The 23511-nt window shown below is 50.2% G+C and overlaps 1 protein-coding gene across 3 annotated transcripts in view; it reads left to right on the forward strand.

Moving 5' to 3' along the window:
• Positions 1–23511, forward strand: part of FHL2 (four and a half LIM domains 2) — a 68228-nt gene that overhangs the window by 36474 nt on the left and 8243 nt on the right. For all 3 annotated transcript variants that reach the window (XM_026515748.4, XM_044379035.3, XM_026515729.4), the window contains 2 exons: positions 9051–9230; positions 17524–17698. In XM_026515748.4, coding sequence (XP_026371533.1) covers positions 9075–9230; positions 17524–17698 — 331 coding nt within the window. In that variant the 5' untranslated portion in view covers positions 9051–9074. The remainder of the gene's footprint in view (positions 1–9050; positions 9231–17523; positions 17699–23511) is intronic.

Below are 23511 nucleotides of genomic sequence, written 5' to 3' on the forward strand. Positions count from 1 at the left end.
AGTTGTTCAGACATTTCTTCTGGGTGTATCTGCGAGGGTGTTTCTGGGTGAGACTAACATTTGAATCCATAGACTGAGTGAAGCAGACTACCCTTCCCAATAGGGGTGGGCCTCATCCAAGCAGTTGAAGATCTGAACATAAAGGCAGAGCAGCTGGGAATCCCTCTTGCCTGACTGTTGGGCTGGGCTATCAGTCTCTTATGGCCTTCAGACTCAGGCTAAGAGAAAACTAGTAAGAGGGCATTCGACCTGCCTGACTGCAGAGCTGGGACGTTGGTCCTTTCCAGCCTTTGGGCTCGAACTGAAACTCAGCTCTTCTTGGGTCTTGGGCCTGCTGGCTTTTGAACTGTAACATACCATTGTAAGGCCTGGTTCTCAGGCCTTCTGCAGGTCTTGGGACATAATAGTGTGAACCATTGCCTTATAACAAATCTCTTTATATGTGTGTGTGTGTGTGTGTGTGTGTGTATGTGTGCATGTGTATATATGTGTGTATATATATATATATACACACATATATATATATCTATGTATACATATGTATATATCCTACTGGTTCTGTTTCTCTAGAGAACCTGACTAATACAGTGCTCTAGTAACTTTGCTTAAAAATTCTCCTGCCGGGGCGCCTGGGTGGCGCAGTCGTTAAAGCGTCTGCCTTCGGCTCAGGGCGTGATCCTGGTGATCCGGGATCGAGTCCCACATCAGGCTCCTCCGCTGGGAGCCTGCTTCTTCCTCTCCCACTCCCCCTGCTGTGTTCCCTCTCTCGCTGGCTGTCTCTCTGTCACATAAGTAAATAAAATCTTTAAAAAAAAAAAAAAAAAAAAAAAAAAGTTCTACTTTAAAAAAAAAAAAAAAATTCTCCTGCCAACAGGGCACCTGGGTGGCTCGGTCAGTTAAGGGTCTGACTCTTGGGTTTCATCTCAGGTCATGATCTCATGGGTCGTGAATTCGAGCCCCATGTCAGGCTCCCCGCTCAGCATGGAGTCTGCTTGAGATTCACTGCCTCTGCCTTTCCCCCTGCTCACTTGCTCTCTCTCTCTGTCTCTTTCGCAAATAAATAAATAAATAAAATCTTTAAAAAAAAATTATCCCACCAGCGATCGGTCTTGCTTTTTAACGATTCCATGACTGTTTGGCTGCTGGTGGTGCTGCCTTTCCTTTTGCTGTAAAATACGGCCCCTTCCTGGAGATCTGATGAGAGGCCGGGGGCAGCGTCTGGCCTCCCAACCATTCGTTCAGTTCTCCTGAGTGATTCTCACACCAAGTCTGAACTTGGACATCGTGTGTCATCACACTCGTCCTTGGCCTCTGTAATCCGCACGTTTCCTTCCCTGAGTCCGTCTGTGGCTTAAAGATCTTTAGGCTTGTGGTACTAAGGGAGGCAGGGGATGTCTGTGCCAGGAAGAGAAGAGTTGTGGGTGAGGAAAACGAATGTCACAGGGCATCCTTGACGTGTGGAAATATTTAGGTTTTTAGTCAAAAAGAAAATGGATCTGTGCATGTTTGATGACACAACTTTTGGAACCAATGAGGATTAGCCGGAGATGTGCGAGTCTGTGCTGACAGGGCCCCGACGCCGTATGCTAAAGCAGCACCGTGAAGGAGCAGGACCGGGAGAGGGAAGAGGCCAGTCCGTCGTGGACGTTGGGCGTCGCCGTAGGAGGAGGCTGGGGGGGCTCACAGCAGATGGAAGGCCGGGCAGACAGAAAACAAACAAGGAGCTGCCTTTTGGAGATTGGGGGAGACTGACGAGAGTGAGTGGATTTCATTTTGCTCCTGTGGAAGCAAAGCATAAATAATGTGTCCACATGTTCCCAGGAAGGCGGTGGTAGAGCTCTAGGGTGGGGCCCCCCCCAAAGCCCCCTCCCTGGGGTGATTTATGAGCCCGAGTCAGCCCACCATTCTCGCCTGCATAATTATGCTTGTCTTTAGTTGGCTGAACTGACATGTTTTGAGATTAAATGACAAGATAATATCTTAAAGGTGATTTAAATTCTTTGGAGCTAGAACTATTCTGGAACTCTTTTAGAGATCCTATATTTTTTCCCAGTTTTCTCCCAGTGCCTAAAATAGTACGTGGAGAATACATCATATCAGCATCAACATTCTTGTATTCATGGACTTAAGGTCCAAAACCTTGCATTTATTATTTTCCCATTTCTTTTCATTATTCAGTATTCCAAAGGTAATCGGGAAGGTAGCAGTTTTCCTTAGTCAAGCGTTGCCTCTCATACAAAGTATTCCCTTTAAAAAAAAAAGATTTATTTGTTTAATTTAGAAAGGAGGGGACACTAGAGGAGGGTGGGGGGCAGAAAGAGAGGGAGAGAGAGGATCCCTGAGCAGACTCCCCACTGAGCACGAAGCCCGACGATGCTGGGGCTCCATCCCAGGACCCAGAGATCATGACCTTGCCAAAATCAAGAGCGTGCCGCCCAACTGACCAAGCCTCCCAGGCAGCCCTCACACAGAACGTTTCATAAAACCATCAGAGAAAAATCAAAAAAATTTTTAAATTTTTTTAAAGTTACCTGTTTCTATACCAAATTGTAAAACATCCCTGACCCCTGCCCATATACTTGGTAAAGTCTCATTAAATTAATCCAGACATTTATCATAATAGCAGTAGGCCTAGTTAATTTTACACCTTACCAACCATCTAAAAATCCATTTCAGGGCACCTGGATGGCTCAGTCAGTTAAGTGTCTGCCTTTGGCTCAGGTCATGATCCCAGGGTGCTGGGATGGAGTCCCACATCGGGTTCCATGCTCAGCAGGGAGTCTGCTTCTCCCTCTGCCTCTTCCCCCACTCATGCTCTCTCTCTCTCTCTCTCTCTCTCTCTCAAATAAATAAAAATTTTAAAACCAATTTCGAATGGATTCTAAATGCATACTTTTATTCTTTCAAATAGCAAACTCCTTGTACTTGCACCTCTCTTTTGTTCACTGGGATTTTTATTTAAAAGAAACAGTTCAGTTAGACACCAGAGTGTTAGAGGTGAGCCCCATTTCTGTGCCAACATTTCTGTGCACAGGAAAGCAAAGTGTGCAGGCTGCTGTCCGGCTACAGCTGCAGGTGTGAGAGCCCGAGCCCTTGGACAGAGGATCTTGGATTTATAGGCAAGCTGTGTCCCTGCAGAACATCCAGAACCTTTCCCTGGTATCTGGAGCCTGTGTCAGGGGATCTAGAGCTTTCTTTGCAGAGATGCTTGGAAGCATCCGGTGGGTTTCCGCTCCTTGACCTGACCAGGCCTCCCCGGGACCGTACAGCCGTGTGTTCACAGCGGTGTGCAGTCCCAACACAGTAAGAGAGAGTCTACCCGCTGTGGAAGCCGCGGTTTATCTGGAAGGGGGACAGAGGCCAGGGACACAGGAGAAGCGATGACGCTCGCGGTCTGTTACATTAGAAATGTTCAGAGCGTCGGATGCCAAACCACATTACATTTCGGGTTTGGTATGCAAAGGGGATGGTTCACATAAAACATTCCTCATTTTCATTCTTGATTTTTGCCCACATGTTTGTACCCCTCATCCGTTTGTCCATTCATTCCGCAAGTATTCATCACGCGGCTGACCCTGTGTTTATCACCTGGGGGCGAGGCCACCGCAGTATGCCTGCCTTCACAGGGCTTATGGTTTGGTGGGGGACACAGGTGGTCGCGGTGTCGCATGATGTCATGAAAACATTGCATTTTTAAAACATTCTTTGAAAAGAGCAGCAGGCTGATTTTCTGAATTCTCTCCAGAAAGTCCTGACTGTTGATAAGCAATGGAATTTCCCACTAGCGTCATTTAAAGATGGATGTGGCTGCAGCAGGGACTGACTTAGGGACGCGGCTGCTCGTGTCGTGGGAAGGATTCGGGAATATTTGCAGATTTCTGTTTAAGAACTGACTACGTTAGAAAAGCAGGGTGATACTGAGGGTCTTGAGGAGGAGAAGGACGACAATGGCATCTCTGGGGTCAGATCAAAGTCCGTAGTGGAATAAAGGGAGCTTTGAAGACATAAGCTTCAAAGACATATGAAGAATAAAGAGGCTCAAGGGAGACCTCTTCTGCAAATCTGGCATTTTTAGGCAAGCCCTGGGGCCCAGTAGGCCTCCTCCTGGGAAGGACAGGCCAAGTACCTGGCACTCATGGGCTGGCCGGCTCGCCAGCCTCCTCCCTGTATTCCCAAGACAGCTCTCCTGTAAAAAAAAAAAAAAGAAAAGAAAGAAAGTGCATGAGCTTCCTGGCTCCTAGTGTCCCTGTGTCTTTCTACCTTCTTCACCCTCCTGTCTTTCTCCTGCTTCTTCCCATCTCTACTTCTCCTTCCTCCTCCCCTTCTCTGTGTTTCTTTTCAGTGTTCCCAGCTCTGACACTTCCACCCTCTCAAACTTTGTTTCACAGTTTTTAAATCTGCAGAGATAAAAATAACCCGCATTTATAAGCCTGGGGACTTAAAATAATAGTAATGTGGTTGGTAGGTGAGCCTGTGCACCACCGCTCCAGGGCTCAGGGAGCCTTTCTTTTCCTACCTGCCCCAAAGCTGGGCTGGCAGGAGACCCCAACCCCGAGAGAGAGAGCCGGGTGCCTCCTCGCCTGCTTCCCAGCCCTCTGTGCCCTGGGGCTCGCCTCACCCAGAGCAGTTAGCAGGGCCTGGAGCCACGCCTGGCCCCTACCAGCCAGCTCTGTCAAGTACCCTGCTTGCTCAGAGCCGAAGGGGAATGACATCAGAGGATGAGTTAGCCCTGGGCGGGGAGTTCAGGCAGAACTCCTGGCCACTGTCATTTGGAGTCGGTTCAAGGAAGGAGCAAGTCAGCAGCCACGCCTCGTGCCCAGGTGCCTGCTTGCACGCCGCAGCTCACTTCTCTGAGCACTTCTGGGTCCCACGGGATGGACAGGAGCCTGGTCTAACCCATCAGGAGGATGCAGAGCTTCAGACGGGGGGAGGCGATAGTACTCGAGCAGGTTGAAAGAGAATCCTTACAGATCCAAGACGTCCTATTTTTTTCTAAAGAAATGACTCTGAAGTAGACCCCGACACCCTGGAAACACGTTTAAAGAGTCACTGCCCCTAAGTTTTGTCTTCCTCATCCCCACATGGAAATCGGGACTTCACAGAGTAAACTCTCAGCTGAGGCTCGTGAAGATACCCGCTGCCTACGGGGCAGAGCCAAGTTCGAGGTCAGGCGCACAGGCTCTCCTTTCTTTGAACTTTGACTACTTTCTCAGCTTCCTGTGCTCGGCCTCCTCTGCTCCTCATCACGCCTTCGTCGTGAGCCCACCGGCCTGCAGGATGACCCGGCTTGTCCTTTTCCAGCACAGAGAGACATCTCTGTCGGCCCTGCCTGCCCCTAGGACCCTCTGTGTCTCTCCGTCACTGTCCTGCGTGTGGAGATTTATAATCTGTCTGATACGTCATTGACCCTTGAGCGACGGGGGTGTGAACCACGCAGGGCCCCTTATACCCGGATGTACTAGCCAGTGAACATAGTACACTACAATAAATGTATTTTCTTTTCCTTGTGATTTTCTAAATGATATTTTCTTTTCTCTAGCTTACTTTATTGCAAGAATACAGTATATAATATATATAATATACAAATATGTGCTCATCGGCTGTTTGTGTTACTGGCAAGGCTGCAGGTCAGCAGTGGGCTATTAGTAGCTAGTTTTGGGGGAGTCAAAAGTTGTATGTGGATTTTTGATGGCTCAGGTGGTTCATGCCCCAACTCCTGTGTTTTTCAGGGATCAACTGGGTATCGGTTTTCCTCCTAGACTACGAGTTCCTTCAGGGAGGGCCTGTATCGTATTCACCTTTGTATTTCCAGCACTTTGTATACCGTCTGACACTCAGTTCCAGCTCAACTGATGCTTCTGGAATGAATAAATAATCAGTGTTCCATAGGATTAAAAAATGCAAAGTCATGGGGACCTTCTAATGTAGAGCGATAGATACATTTTTCCCATTGAAAGGAAGCTTGAGATTGATAGTGTACATTTAAATATACACTTTTTTATTTTATTTTTATTTTTTAAAGATTTTATTAATATATTTGACAGAGAGAGAGACAGCTAGCGAGAGAGGGAACAGAAGCAGGGGGAGTGGGAGAGGAAGAAGCAGGCTCCTAGCGGAGGAGCCCGATGTGGGACTCGATTCCAAAACGCCGGGATCATGCCCTGAGCCGAAGGCAGACGCTCAACTGCTGCGCCACCCAGGTGCCCCTAAATATACACTTTTTAAAAATAGAGTATTCTATTTGGTAGCATCTACTTAAGGGAGACTTGGTGTTAAATACTTCGTGATAGAAGGGAAGCCTTCATTTTCATTTTAGCTTTTGGTCTACCTCTTTTGACTCTCAGGGTCTGTGCTTCATGTAATTCTCTGGGAATCTAGAAGAGGACTTTCCAGATCAAGCGTGTTCTGCTCTGTTCCTCATCAGTGACCGGTGCTCATTTTATACCCGAACCCACTGGTTTGACAGAAGTTCTTTCCTAATCCTTAGAATTGCAGCGACTTCTTAGAGAAGACGGGAGAGAGATCCACCATCATGAGAATCTCATTCAGCCCCTCTGGGCAGGTGGCAGCCTCGGCACTATCCTGCCAGGACGAGGCGTCAGGGCTGATGACGTTTGTCTCTGGACAGCCTCAGTCGTACTTTGAGCAGATGCAGAGCCTTACTTGTTCTCAGAGTTTACTCCGTTCGATTAGTTATGTCCCGGGCCCCGTGGAGCTAGGAGGTAGAAAACGCGTACATGCCAGGTACACAAGCACCATCATAGTCATTACGTTAATGGGAGAAGTTCACCCTTTTCACTGGCTCAGGAACATAGAAATGGCCTCTGAGGAGATGACTGGTACAGTCTGTATCCTCCTTTTTTTTTTTTTTTTTGTTGAAGATTTTTTATTTATTTATTCGACAGAGATAGAGACAGCCAGCGAGAGAGGGAACACAAGCAGGGGGAGTGGGAGAGGAAGAAGCAGGCTCCCAGTGGAGGAGCCTGATGTGGGGCTCGATCCCATAACGCCGGGATCACGCCCTGAGCCGAAGGCAGACGCTTAACGACTGAGGCACCCAGACGCCCCCAGTCTGTATCCTTCTAGCAGGATCTGGGCTCTGTCTGAGCCCCCACGGAACCAGTTTTTGACTTCGATCTCGAGTTTGTGTTTTGTAACTTACATGGCTTTTTCGGGAACGCTCATGTGGATCTTCTGTTTTCACTAATATTCGTGGGCTCTCGTTTCTCCATCCATGAAATGAGGTAGCTGTCGTAGTAGATAATCTCGGGAATTGTTTCCAGCTTTTAAAATTCTACTTTATAGTTCTGTCTCCTTTTGTTGTTAGTATTTCAAAATCTCAAATCATTCGTCTATTTTTGTGAGAAGAACAGGCAATCAGTCTCTCATTCCCCACAGGTAAATGGCAACCTTTATTGGAAAAATATATATGTTGGAAAAAACAGCACTCAATTGTGATGACATAAACAGTTGCCACTTTCAAGGGCCAATAACCAAGGAATTACAGGAAAGCATTGAATCTTCTGCCAGCATAACTGCCGTAACCCGAGATGGCCTGAGTACAAAGGATATTTATACTTTGGGTTTCAGAAGAATAATTCAAATGCACAAGAGCCTCATCTTGTTATCACAAGAATGTCCAGATAATGTTTTCTTTAACTCCAGGAAGAGCAATTTAGAAGGCTGGATCCTGCCACATGGGTCCAGCTGCATGTTTAATACTCTTGGAAAAAATTGTTCTATAAACACAGAAATCACCAAGTACGGATGCTTGAAGGATGTTTCTTTCTTTGCTTACCGTTTCAGGGCCTTGTATACACAAGAGCACAAAATTAATAAACACTATCAAATTTGCTGTTATCATAAACCATGCAGCAAGTCACAAGCTATCCCAGAATTTCACTCTTAAATGGTTTGAAAGCACTGAACATCGAGCCAAGTGTAATGAGAGTTCGCAAAACATGGCTCAGAATTCCGTAGTCAGTCTCCCTAGTTAATAATTGGTAAGACTTTTCACTTTTAGCAAATTAGTATTGCCACTGGAGAACGTCTGTCTGAAGAAGACTGAGGGCGTGTTTTTCACACCCCAGGGACACGTCTCCACACCAGGTACGCCCACGGTGGCCTCGTTTTTTCCGGCAGTTCCAGCCTGTTTGTATGGGGACAGCACACGAGGTTGAGAAGCTCCTCCCACCTTCCTGCACTTCCTCCTCCTCCTCCCTCCGCCCCTGCACGCTCTGTGCGCTCCCTGGAAAAATGCAGGGTGACTGGCACAGAGATGCCTTCCTGTTCCTCTCTGAAGGGCTTGAGGTGTTGCCTGGAGAGCCACTGACCATGGTCACTGCGTTTCCCACTGCGTGATCATCTCTGTCCTTGGAAGCCAACCTTCCCCTTTATCCTGCTCTCTGGATACCTGGGCAGCGGAAGGGTAATCTTCTCGTTGGGGAGAAGTCACCTCCCCCCACGGACATACGGCAGTTTCAGAAAACTTTAGGGCAGGTTGTGCTTCTCAATGTCACGTCAAGGACAAGGGTAATGTTCTTTTGCCCTCTCAGGTTTACCAACTCCGACACCCCATCCTTCTGGACACCGTGGTTTCTTACTCTTCAAATGTATGCATCATAAAGGGGAGCTCATGGAAAATCTTTTTATAGAAATGAACATATTGTTTCTATCCTGGCCTTTCTATTTTGGGGGCAGGGAGAAAGGGAAGGTGTAAGGCCGCGTCACATGTTTGAAGCAGACACACCGCCCTGCCAGGATGAGAGCTCTGATGCTGGCTCTCCCTGTATCCAAGGTCCATCTAGCTTTCGTGACACGGTCCACAACATGGGGACTTTCAAGGAAGTGAAATGCGTGCAAACAACAAAACTGCCCCCAGGCTAATTTTTTTTTTTGTCAGTATCACTGAAAGTCACAACTGTTGGAAGGGTGAGTTTCATTTCTTCACCCAGAGGGGATCCCATCCCTTGGCTAAAGATGACAACAGGCAGCAGGACGGCATCACGAGCGTGCTCACGGGAACCTGTTCTTTCTCTGCTTGTTGATAGGTTGTTGAAGAGCCCGGCGTCACGATGACTGAGCGCTTTGACTGCCACCATTGCGAAGAATCTCTCTTTGGCAAGAAGTACATCCTGAGGGAGGAGAGCCCCTACTGCGTGGCGTGCTTTGAGGCCCTCTATGCCAGCACTTGCGAGGAGTGCGGGAAGCCCATCGGCTGTGACTGCAAGGTATCCCTGGACCTCCCCTGGGGCAGCGTGCCCGCGACTCCGGGATCCCTCAGTGCTCCCCAGAAACCGCGGGCTTCTGTGTGGTTTGCGCTGAATCTCTGACCCTTCCTGCCCGTGGAAATTCCGTGTCTTGAGCCCCCTCTGGTGGGCTTGTCCCCTGCAGCCAAGAAGCCTTTCTGAGCCTCCTCCCTCCAGCTGCTCTGTGCCCGCTCCTGATTCCGTAGCGCTTAGTGAGTACATTTCCAGGATGCTCACGCCGAGTGTACTGAGCACACTTCCTACACTCTGGCTCTTGGCGTCCCGGCCGAACACCCCCTGCCTCGCAGCACTCTGGCTTTCTGGAGGGCAACGCCGTCTCACTCGTGTTCACCCCGTGCTGACTCAGGAGCTGCAGGTGCTGCTGAGTAAATACTGGGGGAGGGAATGTGTACTGGGGTGACCCGGAACTGATTCCCAGATGAATGGGCATGTAAAACACTAACTTCATTGGAACATTAGGGCCTCTTTTCAGTGAGAGAAGATCAGGATTGGTAGTGTTTCTTTTTCAAGTGGAAAGGCTCTCGCCTAAGGGATGACCAGCTTTCCCCGCTGTGGATGGCAACAGCAGGGTCATTGGTGCTGATTGGCTGGGGTTGAGTGCTGAGGACCCTGGCCCGTGCTTCTCAGCACATCTTAGTCCAAGCTGGACCACCCAGAAGTCCCCCTGGAGGTCCCCATGACGATAAGATCTCTGATATCTTCACCTGCTAACCGGTTGCTAAGACACACTGGATAAGACTTTAGGGACTGTCCTCCTCGGAGCTGCAGAATTGGTACAAACTGGGGTCCCTTGGGGAGCTCCTAAGGGATTCCCAGCTTAACAGACTTCAAGGCGATTCGGGTCATCTTGGTGTCTCTTTTCCGCTCTCTTCCTTTGCACTCTGCTGGGAGCTTTGCCTCTCTCCTCCGTGGTTACGAACGTCAGTACGTAGCTACTGCCTGATCGGGTCAGGCCGTGCCTGCAGCAGGCACGTGTGACCCAGCCAGTGCGCGGGTGTGACGTTTCTTTCCTCTGTCACGTCATTCCCAGGAAAGGCGGGACTCGGAGGGCTACCCTGTCAGTTTCTGCCGCTGGGTATTTGGTGACAGTTGGGGAATAACTTCCATTCTGTGTGGAGGGAAGCCTTTGCCCCAGGCAGAGACAAAGGTTCTGCAGCCTGGGCCACTTGAAGCCGGGCCTCAGCCACGTAACTTTTGGCTACACAACAGGGGAAGCCTGCCTAAAAGAAACCGAACAGTAGCAGTCCTGCATAAACTTCAAAATGTGCAGAGGTGGGGCTGCCCTGAGCAGAACACCGCTGATCTAAAAAGCTACATACCGTCCTGTCTCTAGCGTTGTCTGATGTATGTCTCATTGTCCCTCCTGGATTCTTAGAAGACTCTTAGTCCCTGTTCCTTTATTTACAAGGCCAGGCATAACCACTCCGACCCCAGACTGCCCGGTTCCAGTCCTGGCTCCGTGTCTCACTAGCTGTGTGAGCTTGCGGTGATGACTCGCCCCCTCTGTGCCTGTCTTTGCCTTTATGACATGCAAATGAAACCGGTGCCAACGTGATGGGGTTATTACAGTACGTGGATCCCAAGCCTCGGCACTCCGAATAGCAGCCGATGGTCTTGTAAACTCCAGCGGACTACTTCCCTGTTCTTTCTGCAACACGTTCCCTCCACACACCCCCTGGGAGTTTCGTGCTCTCTCTCTGTTTGCATTATGGGAACATCAATAAAAATGTCCGGTTTGAGAAGAACTAAGAGACAAAAGAAAAAAAATGATCTCTTATAAAAATTTAACCTGGAATGGGCTTAAGTGGGTGAGAGGCTCAGATATTATTTCAACAAAGAACAACACATTTCGGGTATCTGGGGCTAGTCGTCCTTGACCAGTGGCTAAAGTAAAAACAAACCAGCAGTCTCTCCTCATTTCTCCAATACGATGTAGTGCAAAGACCCTTAAAACTAGTTACCCTTCGGCACACACTTGAGCAGATAAACAAAGTCCCCCAGATGGGGCCAAAATCAACAAGACCGCTGCAAAGCCGCGCGTTAATCATGCTGAACTTTTCAACCCGCTTCACGGGTTACTATACGTGGAGCTCTGCCATGTGGTTTTCTGCGTTGTGGAAGGAACGGGGATGCTTCCTTGAAGTTGGACTTGGCTGCTTGGGGCTCTTCAATATTTGGAACGGTTAGCTTGACTTTCAGAAGTCATGATGTTGTTGACTTTGGGTAGGAAGCAATGATAGGAAAAACATTCCTGCTGTTTCAGGAAGTAAAGCTGAAAGTCCTGGCAGGCGGGGCACTGAGCTGGCAGAGCTGCTGGCCCTTCCCTTGTCTCCAAATAGCACCAGGAGCCCCGCTCAGCTCCTCCTCAGAAGGACACGTGCCTGGGTATAGATTTAAAATACGGGCACGTCGATGGGCATCGGGCTCGTTTTGTGGGTATTGAGAGACTTGTGTGTGATAGAGATGGGACTTCAGGACCTGTTTCGGCAGTTAGCTCACATAGGTTTGAAAATGTTTCTATGCACTTACGCAGTGGTATTTGCTATTTCTGTTTAGTTACTCTGAGGATATGCTGTGCTCTCAAAGGAGAGAAATCATTCATTTTAGGACCAGTGGAATAGGTGAGAACAGGTAATGCAAATAAAATTTCATGCTCCTCTAACATTGCCCCGTTCCTGAAATTTTTCTTGGATGTCTGTGGGTACCAGCAAAAAAAATTTTGGTCTGATGACAGATATTTTTGGATGGGTCTACTTATGTTCGGGGCTTCAAAAAATCAAGAAACTAAGGAAAATGTAGGCGGGGCCCATAACTCCAGAGACAGCTGCTAGTACTGGGTACTTCACAAATCAGGGATTGAACAAACTCTGGGCCGCATGGCTAGCTCAGTTTGTTTCTAGAACATACTTTCCAGGGGCGCCTGGGTGGCTCAGTCGTTGAGCGTCTGCCTTCAGCTCAGGGCGTGATCTCAGAGTCCTGGGATCGAGCCCCACATCAGGCTCCTCCGCTATGAGCCTGCTTCTTCCTCTCCCACTCCCCCTGCTTGTGCTCCCTCTCTCACTGGCTCTCTCTGTCAAATAAATAAATTAAATCTTTAAAAAAAAAAAAATCCTTTCCAGCTTCTGAGTAATTAAGTGGGAAACATCGAACTGATAATCAGTTTGACACAAGGCCACCCACCAAACTAAGTTTCTCAGCAAACGTCTGTAAATTTCTCAAGGATCAGAAAATCTCTGGGGTCCTTGGGCAGAAGGCAGCCAGGGAACTGAAAGGGGAGGCAGAGGCTCTTACGCCAACACATGAAATCTAGCAGTCTCTGCTATACTTCTACAAGGCTCCTAACCATGGCCGGTGTAGGAGGCATGAGGTCCGATTGGAAACACCTGTTTGTCCTGCCCTCGAGCAGGACGCAGGCTCCCCCGCCCACCCTCTGGGCCTTTGTGAGAAAGGCTACTATTCCAGACACGTTCCAGACACGTCCTCACAGTTCAACTCCCACACCCAGCACTTTTTTATTTGTTGAAGTGATTTTTAAGTGCTTAGTGAGTGAATCATCTTTTTAGAGTTTCCATGTAATTTGTCCACAGAGTTTGTAATGAGCACTGAAAATCTATTTATTTGGACATCCTCCCGTCAGAGAAAAATCTGTTTCTAAAGGAAAATGAAGGAAGCAGGATCCTCAGAGCTGGGAACGAGGCTGACCAGGAGGGTCACGCAGGAAGGACCTCTTAGGCCCTGAAAAACCAGAGGTACCCAGAAGGCACGCCACACTCAGCAGTGACACCTCCCCTGCCCAAGGTGGACCTCAAGCCACACGGGCCTGGGTCCACCTTCAGCCAGCTGAGGAGTGGAGACGTTGATGTCTCCTACAAGCCTCTGTTTCTTTTTCTTTCTTTTCTTTTTTTTAAAGATTTTATTTATTTATTTGACAGAGAGAGAGACAGCCAGTGAGAGAGGGAACACAGGCAGGGGGAGCAGGAGAGGAAGAAGCAGGCTCCCAGTGGATGAGCCCGATGTGGGGCTCGATCCCAGGACTCTGGGATCACGCCCTGAGCCAAAGGCAGATGCTTAACGACTGAGCCAACAAGGCGCCCACAAGCCTCTGTTTCTAAAAACAGGGTTGCCTGCATCGAGACTGTCACAGGAATTAAGTGAGTTAACCACGGTTGGGACACCTGAGACGGGGCTCCGCAGAGCGAGTGCTGTCTTTTCTGTCACCGTCCGTTATTCGGGACCTTTGTTCTTAAGTATTTGAAGGAACATAGAGTTGAAAACATGATACCCTGGCAGTCTCAAAGCGTAGGATATCTTTTTAAAGTGCGGAGCCTGATGGGTTCTGAGAATCTATTTATCAAGTGAAATCCCATGGATTTGAGGAGGGGTGGGTTTGGGAAATCCGTGTCTGAATTTCCTCCAGCCCTGGAGGGGTGATGCCAGGACCAGCCTCAGTCAGAGTGACCCTGCTGCCTGGGGCCATCTTCAGCCGGCCGAGAGGGCGAGGGTCCCGCCAGGCCACCTGCTCGTCCCCCTGGCTGGAGTCTCAGTGAGTGCAAGTTCAGAGTCAGACAGCAAGTGCTTCCCATATTAAGAATGTTTCTGAAGTGGAAAAATCATGAAATCTGAAAGGAAGTGTTTGGGGCTAATCTTACGTTGTTTATCAACATTTTACTGCAATTTATGACATTTCCGTGAGCACAAAATTAGCCTTGGTATGTTTTCTGGAATGTGTAAAAGATCTACCCTCTCTTTCTCTCTCTCTTTTCTTCCTCTCTTTCCTTCTTCACTTAGAGGACATTAAAAACCACGATATTTCCGGACACTCTGAGGTTCTTCAAAGTCAGTGAGTCTATGCTTCTTAACCGTGTGACTTCCAACACTGAAACTGTGTCCTTTGGGGACCACACAGTATACTCGATACATAACAGAATTAAGCTAGATGGACTCAGTTCGTCCTAAGAACGAAAACTAACCATCTGTTTAGAGCTGTGAACGCAAGAAAGGAGAAGGACCTCCAGGTACCAAGAGTTGGAGAGAAGGATTCAGTGTGATGTGAAGCTCGGGTCCACACACACGGGTGTGGTCCATTGTAACGGCCTCTGGGCCTTTGGGTGGTAGTTTCCAGCCCACCTCTCAGCTGCGCACTCCTGTGCCTAAAACCCCGCCCCACGCCGAGACTCAGAGGAGCGTGTTGTCTTGGCCAGAAGCCTCAGCGTGCCCTCCGAAAGCAAACCAGTGTTTAGTTACCTTCCTCTGGCCATAAAGTCTTTTCTCACTTCCTGTGTATTGTGGGCTTTCTTAAGAAGTGAGTCCAAGAGGAAGCTGTGACATGAATTTATTAGCTTAACTCCGATTTCCAAAGACAGCACAAGCCGAGAGCCCAAGAGAGGGAATTACGGGGAAACCTGATAGCGTAGCGAGTTAGATAAGGGTTTCCACCAGGATTCTGCAGAAGGTGTTGACCCGGGCTCGCAGCCGCGGCGTGCTCGCCGGGGGTGGCGCGTGACTTCCCTCCGGCCGGGGCAGCTCACGGAGCAGGTGGCATGCCAGCTGGGCCATACAGCCGGGCTGGGTTCTGCCAGTTGGAGAGGAGGGGAAGGGCCTTCCAAGGCCAGGCGCACCGTGGGCCGGGGCGCAGAGGTCTCATGGGTTGGGAGCTGGGCTTTGGAAGGTCCAGAAGTCTTGCATTGATGGCTAAGGTCTAGTGTCATGTGTCTGGAACCCCGAGCATGGAGGAGCACATTCTAGTGCCTCGTGGCTGCCAGCACATCAGCGTAACCTGCAGCTGCTGTGCGTTCAGGTTCACTGGAGGAAAAACGGGTTTCTGCAGTGCTTCCGACCCATGGGGACCCTGAGACGAACTGTGTCACGGCTGTCCACGCGCACTGACCACTCTGCCGCTCTTTCCTCCCATCTGGGGCCTCCCTAAGTGGAGACCGTGGTGACATCTGGTGCCTTTGTTGTCACGATGTCGCCCATAGAGGTTCCTCCCTCAGTTTTTTGAAGACCAGCCTGGAAGGCAAGTTTCCTTGAACCCGTATTTCCTTTCCCTCTTGTTCCACTAACATGCAGCGCAGCCCGTTTGTCGATGTTGATGCCCTGGGTAGAGCCCACAGGCGGTGCTGAGCCCAGGACTACCTCTTCTCAACCCTCCAGCCCTCCCCGGGCTTCTCTTCTCAGCCCGGCAGTGGGTGAGGCACGGAGCACAGAAAATACTTGCAGCTTTTCCACAGGGGCGGTCCTTCCAAGGTGTCTGGTCTGCACAGAGGGAACCCACCTAACATCTGTAAAGGCTTTTCCACCGGCTGCGTAATAGTCAGAACCTTTTTTTTTTTTTAATTGTGGTGAAATACACATAACCTGAAATATACCATCTTTGCCTTTTTGAAGAGTGCAGGTCAGGAGCGCCACACGCATTCACCTTGTTGTGCGGCTAACCTCTGGGACTCTTCATCTTGCAAAATTTGAAACTCTGTGTCCAGGAAACAACTCCCCGTCTCTCTCTCCCCCAGCCTCTGGCTCCCACCACTCTATTCCTGTCTCTGCATTGGACTACTAGGTACCTCGTCCAAGCAGACTCATATAGTATTCGTCGTTTTGCGTCTGGTTTATTTCACTAAGTGTCATGCCCTCAGGGCTCCTGCACGTTGTAGCACATTTCGGAATTTCTTTCCTTTTTGAGACTGCATAATATTCCCTTGTGAGTACGTACCACATTCTTCTGATCTGTGCATCCGTTGACAGACACTTGGATTGCTTCCACTTTTTTGGCGATGGTGGATAATACTCTATGAATACTAGTCTACAGATTCCTGCTTTTGATTCTTTATGCATCTGCCCAGATGAAGAATTGCTGGAGCATATGGTAATCCTGTCTTTAATTTTTGGAGGAACTGCCAATACTGTTTTCCATAACAAAAAAAAAGGTTAAATGCATTTATTCCATAGTCAACATTACCACAATGGTAATGATCAAAACCTCCCAACTCTTCTTAAATGAGGCTGATTCCCATTCTTATCGGACAGGGCTTTGGTGGCTTGTTTGACTTTATTCAAAGTCTCAACAGGGGCAGTGCTGAGCTGCATTCATTCACAAAATGTGGCATTATTTCTGAATGTTTTCAGTGGAAATGTACAGATCTCATCAAGGGTACAGTTTTTGAAAGCAAAGAGTAAGGCAGGCTCGACAAGGAGTTTACCTGGAATGGCTCACTGCAAATAGCTTTTGAATCAGAGGGACACGAGCTCGAAGCTTGCTTGGTTCAGCTCTGTGCCGGTGTGGGACTGCAGGCCCACTACTGAGCTTCCGTAATAATATTTACCTCGCAGGGCTGCACGGGGCCTGAACTCACAGCCTGGCAATGAGTACCATGACACATGTTCCGGAAAGAGAAAAAGAATGATTTCTTCCTGGAAATATATGGGCTTCACGGTGTATAATGAGTTTACCTCTATAGTCGCAAAGTCTAATTATAGAAGTTTATACTTTGTTTCATTTGTCAAAATAACGAGTCGGGCACGGGTGATTTTTCCCCCCTCCCGTTTAAACAGTTCATCCCCTCTCCGCTGCCTTCAGGATCATCTTAACCTCTGTGCAGAACTAAAAGGGCCCTCCCGCCCCAGCCTGGACCTGAATTCCCCCGCCAGGCCCTGGGCTGTCCCTCCAGCCTGACCACACCTCTGCCGGGGACCCCTCTCTCTCCCACCTCTGCTGTGCCCATGCTCTGTCTCTGCCTGAAAGTCCCCCTCCGACCCCTTCTACCCCCCACCCTGCTGTCCATGGGCCATCCACACTCAGGTGGTGGCACGTGCACTGGAAGTCTCTCCTGACCCCCTTCTCCCCAGCTGAAACCAGAGCCCTGTCCTCGCAGCCGCTTCTCTGACATACCCTGTGCTCTGTTTGCCCCTCACCAGTTGCCCACGAGCAGGAGTCATGAGTTGCATGTTCTGTGTTCCTCTTTCTTACCGACCACACCTAAGGGAAATCCTTGGGTTTTTGGAAAACATCTCTTTCTCACACAGACACACATCCCCCCATCTAAACGGCAGCTCCGAAACACAGCCGGAGGAAAGCAGCCCAGCCCTCCTCATTTCACCAGCAGGGTCACGGTCCAGGCATGCCCACTCTCTGGGCCTCGGCCCCTCTCTGCTCTCTGTCTGCCCCGGGATGGGTGGGACTCCCCTAGCCTGTGGGTCAGGCAGGGCAGCCGCGGGCCCCCCTCCGACCCTCTCACTGTGTCGCATGTCTGGTCTGCAGGACTTGTCCTACAAGGACCGACACTGGCATGAGGCCTGTTTCCACTGCTCGCGATGCAAGAGCTCGCTGGTGGACAAGCCCTTCGCCGCCAAGGAGGAGCAGCTGCTCTGCACGGACTGCTACTCCCACGAGTACTCGTCCAAGTGCCAGGAATGCAAGAAGACCATCATGCCAGGTCAGGAATGGCCCTTCTCCCTCACCATGTGCTTGTCTTCCCTTCCACTTGCTGAACTCGTCCTCGGTGGGCTATTCAGCAAACGGCACTGTGCCCCGCTGCGCACCCGGAGCTGGGCTGGGAGCCGGGCGCTCATGGAGTAGTGAGTGGGGGGCACAGCCCTTCCCCTGTGCTCCCGGACCCCATGTTCTAGACAGACATTCATTCTCAGCAGACAGACTTGATCACAGCTGGGTCAAGTGTTATGACAAGTAATAAGGTGACTTGTTCTTAGGGGGGAGGATGGGACCATGTCCCTTGTTTCTTGGGTGAAGTTGGTTCTGTTTTGTGGGAGAGAGGAAGCTCTTATTTTTAAAAATTGAGTGAACGAGATTATATAGAAATTTTTAAATACGGGATCAAAAAAGTCTCGTCTGCCACATCCAGAAATGAGGGCAAGGAAAGTAACCACCAGGAGAAGAGCCTGAGGTCTGGACCCTGGGCGAGTGAGAGGTTCGCGTGCCGGCGGCACCCGGCTCACAAGCCATGGACAACCCGCGTGTCCGTCGTCTGCATCACCGCTAAATGGTACCAGAGGGTAGATTCGCCAGAGTCAGCAAATAAAAATACGGACTCCCAGTTCAGTCTGGGTTGTAGATAATTTTTTAGCCTCTGGCCCATGTGGGACGTCTTGAAGCTGGCGTCCCTACGAGAGAGTCCCAGGACCCCAGGGGAGAACTCTGTGCAGTGAACGTCTGCGGCAGGTGTGACCCTCACGGAAGACAGACTGGCATGAAGCTGTGGCTAGGCCCCTGCGATCCAGCCAGGTGGCTGGGGACCCAGCCTGCCGTGAGTCCGTGGAGGGCTTGGAGAGATGCTGCCGTGAGCCTCCTGTTGGCAGGCACTGGCAGAGCTTCTTCCAGATCAGGCTCAGGGTGGCAGGAGGGGCGCCAGTCAGGCCAGCCTTCCAGCCGCTGAGAAGCTGCAGCCAGCCAGCCAGGACCCCCCACGTCACCGGGAGGGTGCCCACCCTCAAGACAGGCCGGGGCTGCGGCCGGTAAACATCCTTCAACCCAGGGAGGTTTAGAATTAAGGGCAGACACAGGAGGAAATCTAACCCACAGCAATAAGGTGTTCAGTCTGCTGAAGTAGATGGGAAGGTTTAAAAAAATGTGGTCTGAAGAGTAAATTAAGTGTACATGATTCAGGCTTGTGATTTCAAAGGCGAGTTACCTTAATTTATCACCTGTCTTGATGTTCAGGGGATTTTATGATTCATCGTATTCACAAGCTTAATTCATTTCAGCAACACTCACTTAAGAACTTAAGGTTTGGTTTGTTGGTTGAGGTTTTTAAAAGGGATATCAAATATGTGAAACTTTCAAGTGTAGGTTTAAAGGAGTTGAGGTCTGGGGGCACCTTGAGTGGCTCAGTCGGTTGAGCATCTGAGCCTCGATTTGGGCTCAGGTCGTGATCTCAGGGTGGTGAGATCGAGCCCCATATCGGGCTCCACCCTGGGCGTGGCGTCTGCTTAAGATTCTTTCCCTCGCCCTCCCCCCCTCCCCCACTTATGCACATACACGGGCACACACACGCGCTCTCTCTCTAAAAAATAAAATCAGGGGCACCTGGGTGGTGCAGTCGGTTTAGCGTCGACTCTTGGTTTGGGCTCAGGTCGTGGTCTCAGGGTCACGGGGCTGAGCCCCACGTCAGGCTCCAAGCTCAAGGAGAAGTCTGCTGGAGTTTTTCTCTCCCTCTCCCTCTGCCCCTCGTGCACGTTTGTGCGCTCTCTCTCTCTCTCTCTCTCGTGCGCGCGCATTCTCTCTCTCTCTTTCTAAAATAAATAAAGAAACCTTTAGAAAAATTAAATTAAGAAAAAAGAGGAGTTGAGGTCTGTACCTTAATAAATAGAAGCAAACACAAAGGTCCCTTAAAAGTGATTTTTAAAACTTCACCCTACTCACGAATGCTAAGATGCATCAGATGAACTGGGGTTGAGGGCTTTGAGCTGGTCGCATCAGCCGATGGAATGCTCATTTTTAAAAACCGCAGTAGCTGGCTGAGTCACCATACTTCACACAGTAGCTGGGCTCAGACTGACGTGTGACGAGAATTAGGGCTCCCACGGTCATCTAGAGCCAGACTGTAGTGGAAGGCTGCTGGCCGTGGCCTGGAGTTTTCCTTGTGTTTTTGGTTTGCTTCGTTGTCGGCAGTGAAGAGATACTGAGGAGTTTTTGAGCAAGAGACTAACGTGTGGGAAGTGTTATTATAGGGAGAGAGATTGGATAAGAAAGAGTACGTTTTAAAAAGGCAAGGGCGTAATTAGGCCTTCATTAAGATGGTTTCTCATTGCTGCTACGTTTCGCTGCTTGAGACATCTGAAAAGATAGCTGACTCCACGCTATTACAAGGAGCAAAACCCCCAGACCAAGGCCTCTTACAGAGTTGTGTCAGCACTGCAGATGCGTGACGAGGGCCCGCGAAATGAAAACCAGAGCCCGCGTCAAGCCGGCTGACCCCTGGTCCTGTCCCACAGGGAGTCACCCACAGAGACAGAGTGGTCCCGGCACGGTGAGAAACACGAAACTAATTAAAACCAAATTAAATCTTTACCAGGTTCTCATGACAAGAGCCCAAGGGACTTTCCATTCTGCCTCATAGCAGACTCCCCCATCCCCTGCCACACCTCCCTGGGTCCCGGGCTGCCAAAGACTCCTGCTCCCCTACAGCGGGCTCTTGGGGCCCCCTTTCTTCATGCTCACTCTGCACCTTTTTTTGGTTTTGCTGGCTTGCTCGTTTGCCCCCCTCAGCAGTGCTTTGGCCTTTTGCAAGGCACTCCTGCCGGCCTGTCGGCATCTCCCTGCCCTCATCAGCAGACCTGGAGGACCCCGTGAGGACAGTCTCCCACCCCACTAGGACTCTAGGGTGCAGTGGGAGGTCATGCATACACCTAGCCCCTGCGGGGCTGGCCGCAGACCCTTCAGACAGCCGGGGAAGTTTACTGTTTGGATGGTGCCCCGTGTGAGCGCTTGAGACCCCCCCCCCCCGCCCGCCCAGCTCAGGCGCTTGTAATGAGAAACAGCTGAATCACGGAACACAAAATCGTAAGAGCATTGACAGTTTTATGGTTAAATGACCTTAAAGTTCATCTGTCTTGTCTACCATTGAAGAGACCAGAAGTTTCGGTGGCAGGCACCTGCCTACAGTCAATGGCCCAGCCAGGATTAGGACCTTGTCCAGTGCTCTGGTCTCAGAGCTTTGATCGGCCTTCTCAAGAAGGTGGACCAGGAGCCGGGGGTCTGGATGGAGGTTAATTCAGAAGATGGAGTAACAGGACACGCAGGATTAAGCTTCACGGAATGCGGTGCTCACAGCTTCCCTAGAAGGAGGACAGAACAGCAGTGTCGGCATCGTGTCCTCCAATTCAACGGCTTGGTGTCGTCCAAGAGCGCTGGATGCAGGGCCGACAGGCTGGGGGGGGGGGGGTCCCCTGTTTGCTGCACAGTAGCTGTGTGAGCATAGCCACTTGGGAGCTGGGGGAGCCTCGGTCTCCCCACCAGTGCCCCTGCCAGTCTGAGTCACTTAAAATTCAAAAGCAGTCCTGCAAATGTCATTTTCCCACCGTAGTGTCTGTCCCAGCTTCCCCCTCACTGTGGTGCTCCTTCCCTGAACCATCAGTTCTCAGGCAAAACCTAGAAACCGACAGGTTTGGGTGTCAGCCTTCCTGTTTCCTGGCTCTGACCTTTCACTGGTCATTGCTGCTCACCGAGACCTCACTAGAGAAGCCTGGCTCATACCCGCCACGGTGGAGGCAGGGGCCCCGGGGACGTCACATCTGAGCAGTCTCAAAGGATGAGCTGGGCTTCACCTGATGGAGACGTCCCAGAAGGGCACTCTGGCAGGGGACATGGGCTCAGTGCCAAAGACTGAGTGTGTAGAAGCAGCTTGGTGAGACCGATTGAGACAAGACAGAGGGAGGGACAGGGGAGGAATGGGGAAGGAAGGGATGGAAAGACAAGAAAGGAAAGGAAAAGAAGAAAGAGAGGAAGTGCTGAATCATAGCGCCTGCTGCCTTTCTTTGGTCTGATTTTTGAAAGTGCTACGACGAAATCATGATGAATGGGCGCACAGGTCATCAGCTTCGCTGTGGCCGTGCGTTTACGTATACAGATCAAGAGGCCTGTGCTGACAAACTCACCCACTGGCCCCAAACCTGACAAAAGTCCCTCCCCCGAAGTAGTCAGGAAACTAGAGTCCTCCAGGAGCCTCTGCGCTAGGGCTCCCCGGGCTTCTCAGCTGCCAAGCGCTGAGCCTCTGTTTGCAGAAGATTCCTGCAGGTGCACTGCTTCCTCTGAGCGGGCTCACAGGAACTAATCCTTCACCACTGTTGCTGGTTCCTCACTTGTTTGCTGTATTCCCATCAGCTGGAGAAGCTGCACGTTGTCAGAAGAAGGACCTTTGCTGCCACCTGCTGGCAGTGTTGTACAATAAACGATGCAGGTCCGTGGAGGGGGCTGGAAACGGTGCCGTCCAGATGTGCGCCCACCACCCCTCTGGGCTGCAAGTGCCCGCCGGGTTCCGACTAGACGCGAGATAATTCTCTGAGACTGGTGTTGATAGGAGACTGTTATCCCCGAACACACTGAGAGGCACTCACACCGTCCTGCTTGCCGTCTTTAGTGAGCATACGGTCGCCTTATGTTCATTGACAAGATTCTTTGGTTTTTGAGCTGCTTTAATCAGGGGAAGGTCAGAGATTAAAACAGCAAGTGGCAAAAATACATATGGGAGGATAATCCCCTGGAGACAAAGAAAATCATTCCAGATTCAGATCACAAATCTTCCACTCTTTACTTGAAATTCAGTTGCCCCTTGTATCAGGGTTCATCACCCCACGACTGGACTCCACAGCTTTGAAGATCGTTATGTGAATTTCCCCCCGCACACACACCCGCAGCTTCCAGCACCTACACACATCCTGAGTATTGCACATACTCTATGGGACGTGGTGCCCAAATGTCCTGGCTGGGAAGTACAGGAAGCTGAGAAAGGGACCCGAAAGTGACAGCAAATAAAATAATTTTGCAACCGTTCTCTGCACATATCCTAATTTCTTGAGAGGTGGACATCTCTTTGTCTACCTTGCAAGCAGCCAGAATGCAGCCCCTAGCCTGTCATTTTGACCATATCACCTTTGGACTTAAGCTAAAGGTGAGTTTCTAGACACCCGCGTCTGGCTGCCTGCGTCAGGCCAGCATGCCGCCGCCCTGGTTCAAAGCTGGAGCTCCTGCTCGCCGCCTAACTGCCCCCTGCGCTGATCCCGCTGTGACTTCTAACCACTGCGTCCTTCATACTACAGCCCCGAACTTTAAGTGAGTCCACGGGTTGGCTAACATGGTTCCAGAAAGAACCAGACAAATATTTGGGGCCTTGAGGGCCATGGTTTCTTTTGCAATGACCCGTTTCTGCCATCGTAGTGTGAAAGCAGCCGTAGACAATTGAAGTAAGGGAACAGGTGTGGCTGTGCTCCCGGAAACCCCGACTGTATCTCGGGATGGCACAGACAGCGTGCAGGCCACAGGCGGTGTGCCGGGGCCGGAGCTAGCTCAGGTAGAGGGAGCATTTTGTTTTTTTCTCTCCTTATCCTCCTTTCCCCCCCAAACTTACCTTGGGCTGCATGCAAAGAGGGCTTGCATACCCATCTGTCTTGAACCATCTCTTTCTATAAATACACATGCTTTTATTCTCTTGGAGACGTATGGGGAAAACATCAACAAATACTGAATACTGTTACTCCAGCTTGGTGGTGGGGGTGAACCAAACAGCGTTTCCGT

Source organism: Ursus arctos, unplaced genomic scaffold, assembly GCF_023065955.2.
Source record: "Ursus arctos isolate Adak ecotype North America unplaced genomic scaffold, UrsArc2.0 scaffold_8, whole genome shotgun sequence".
Lineage (NCBI taxonomy): Eukaryota > Metazoa > Chordata > Mammalia > Carnivora > Ursidae > Ursus > Ursus arctos.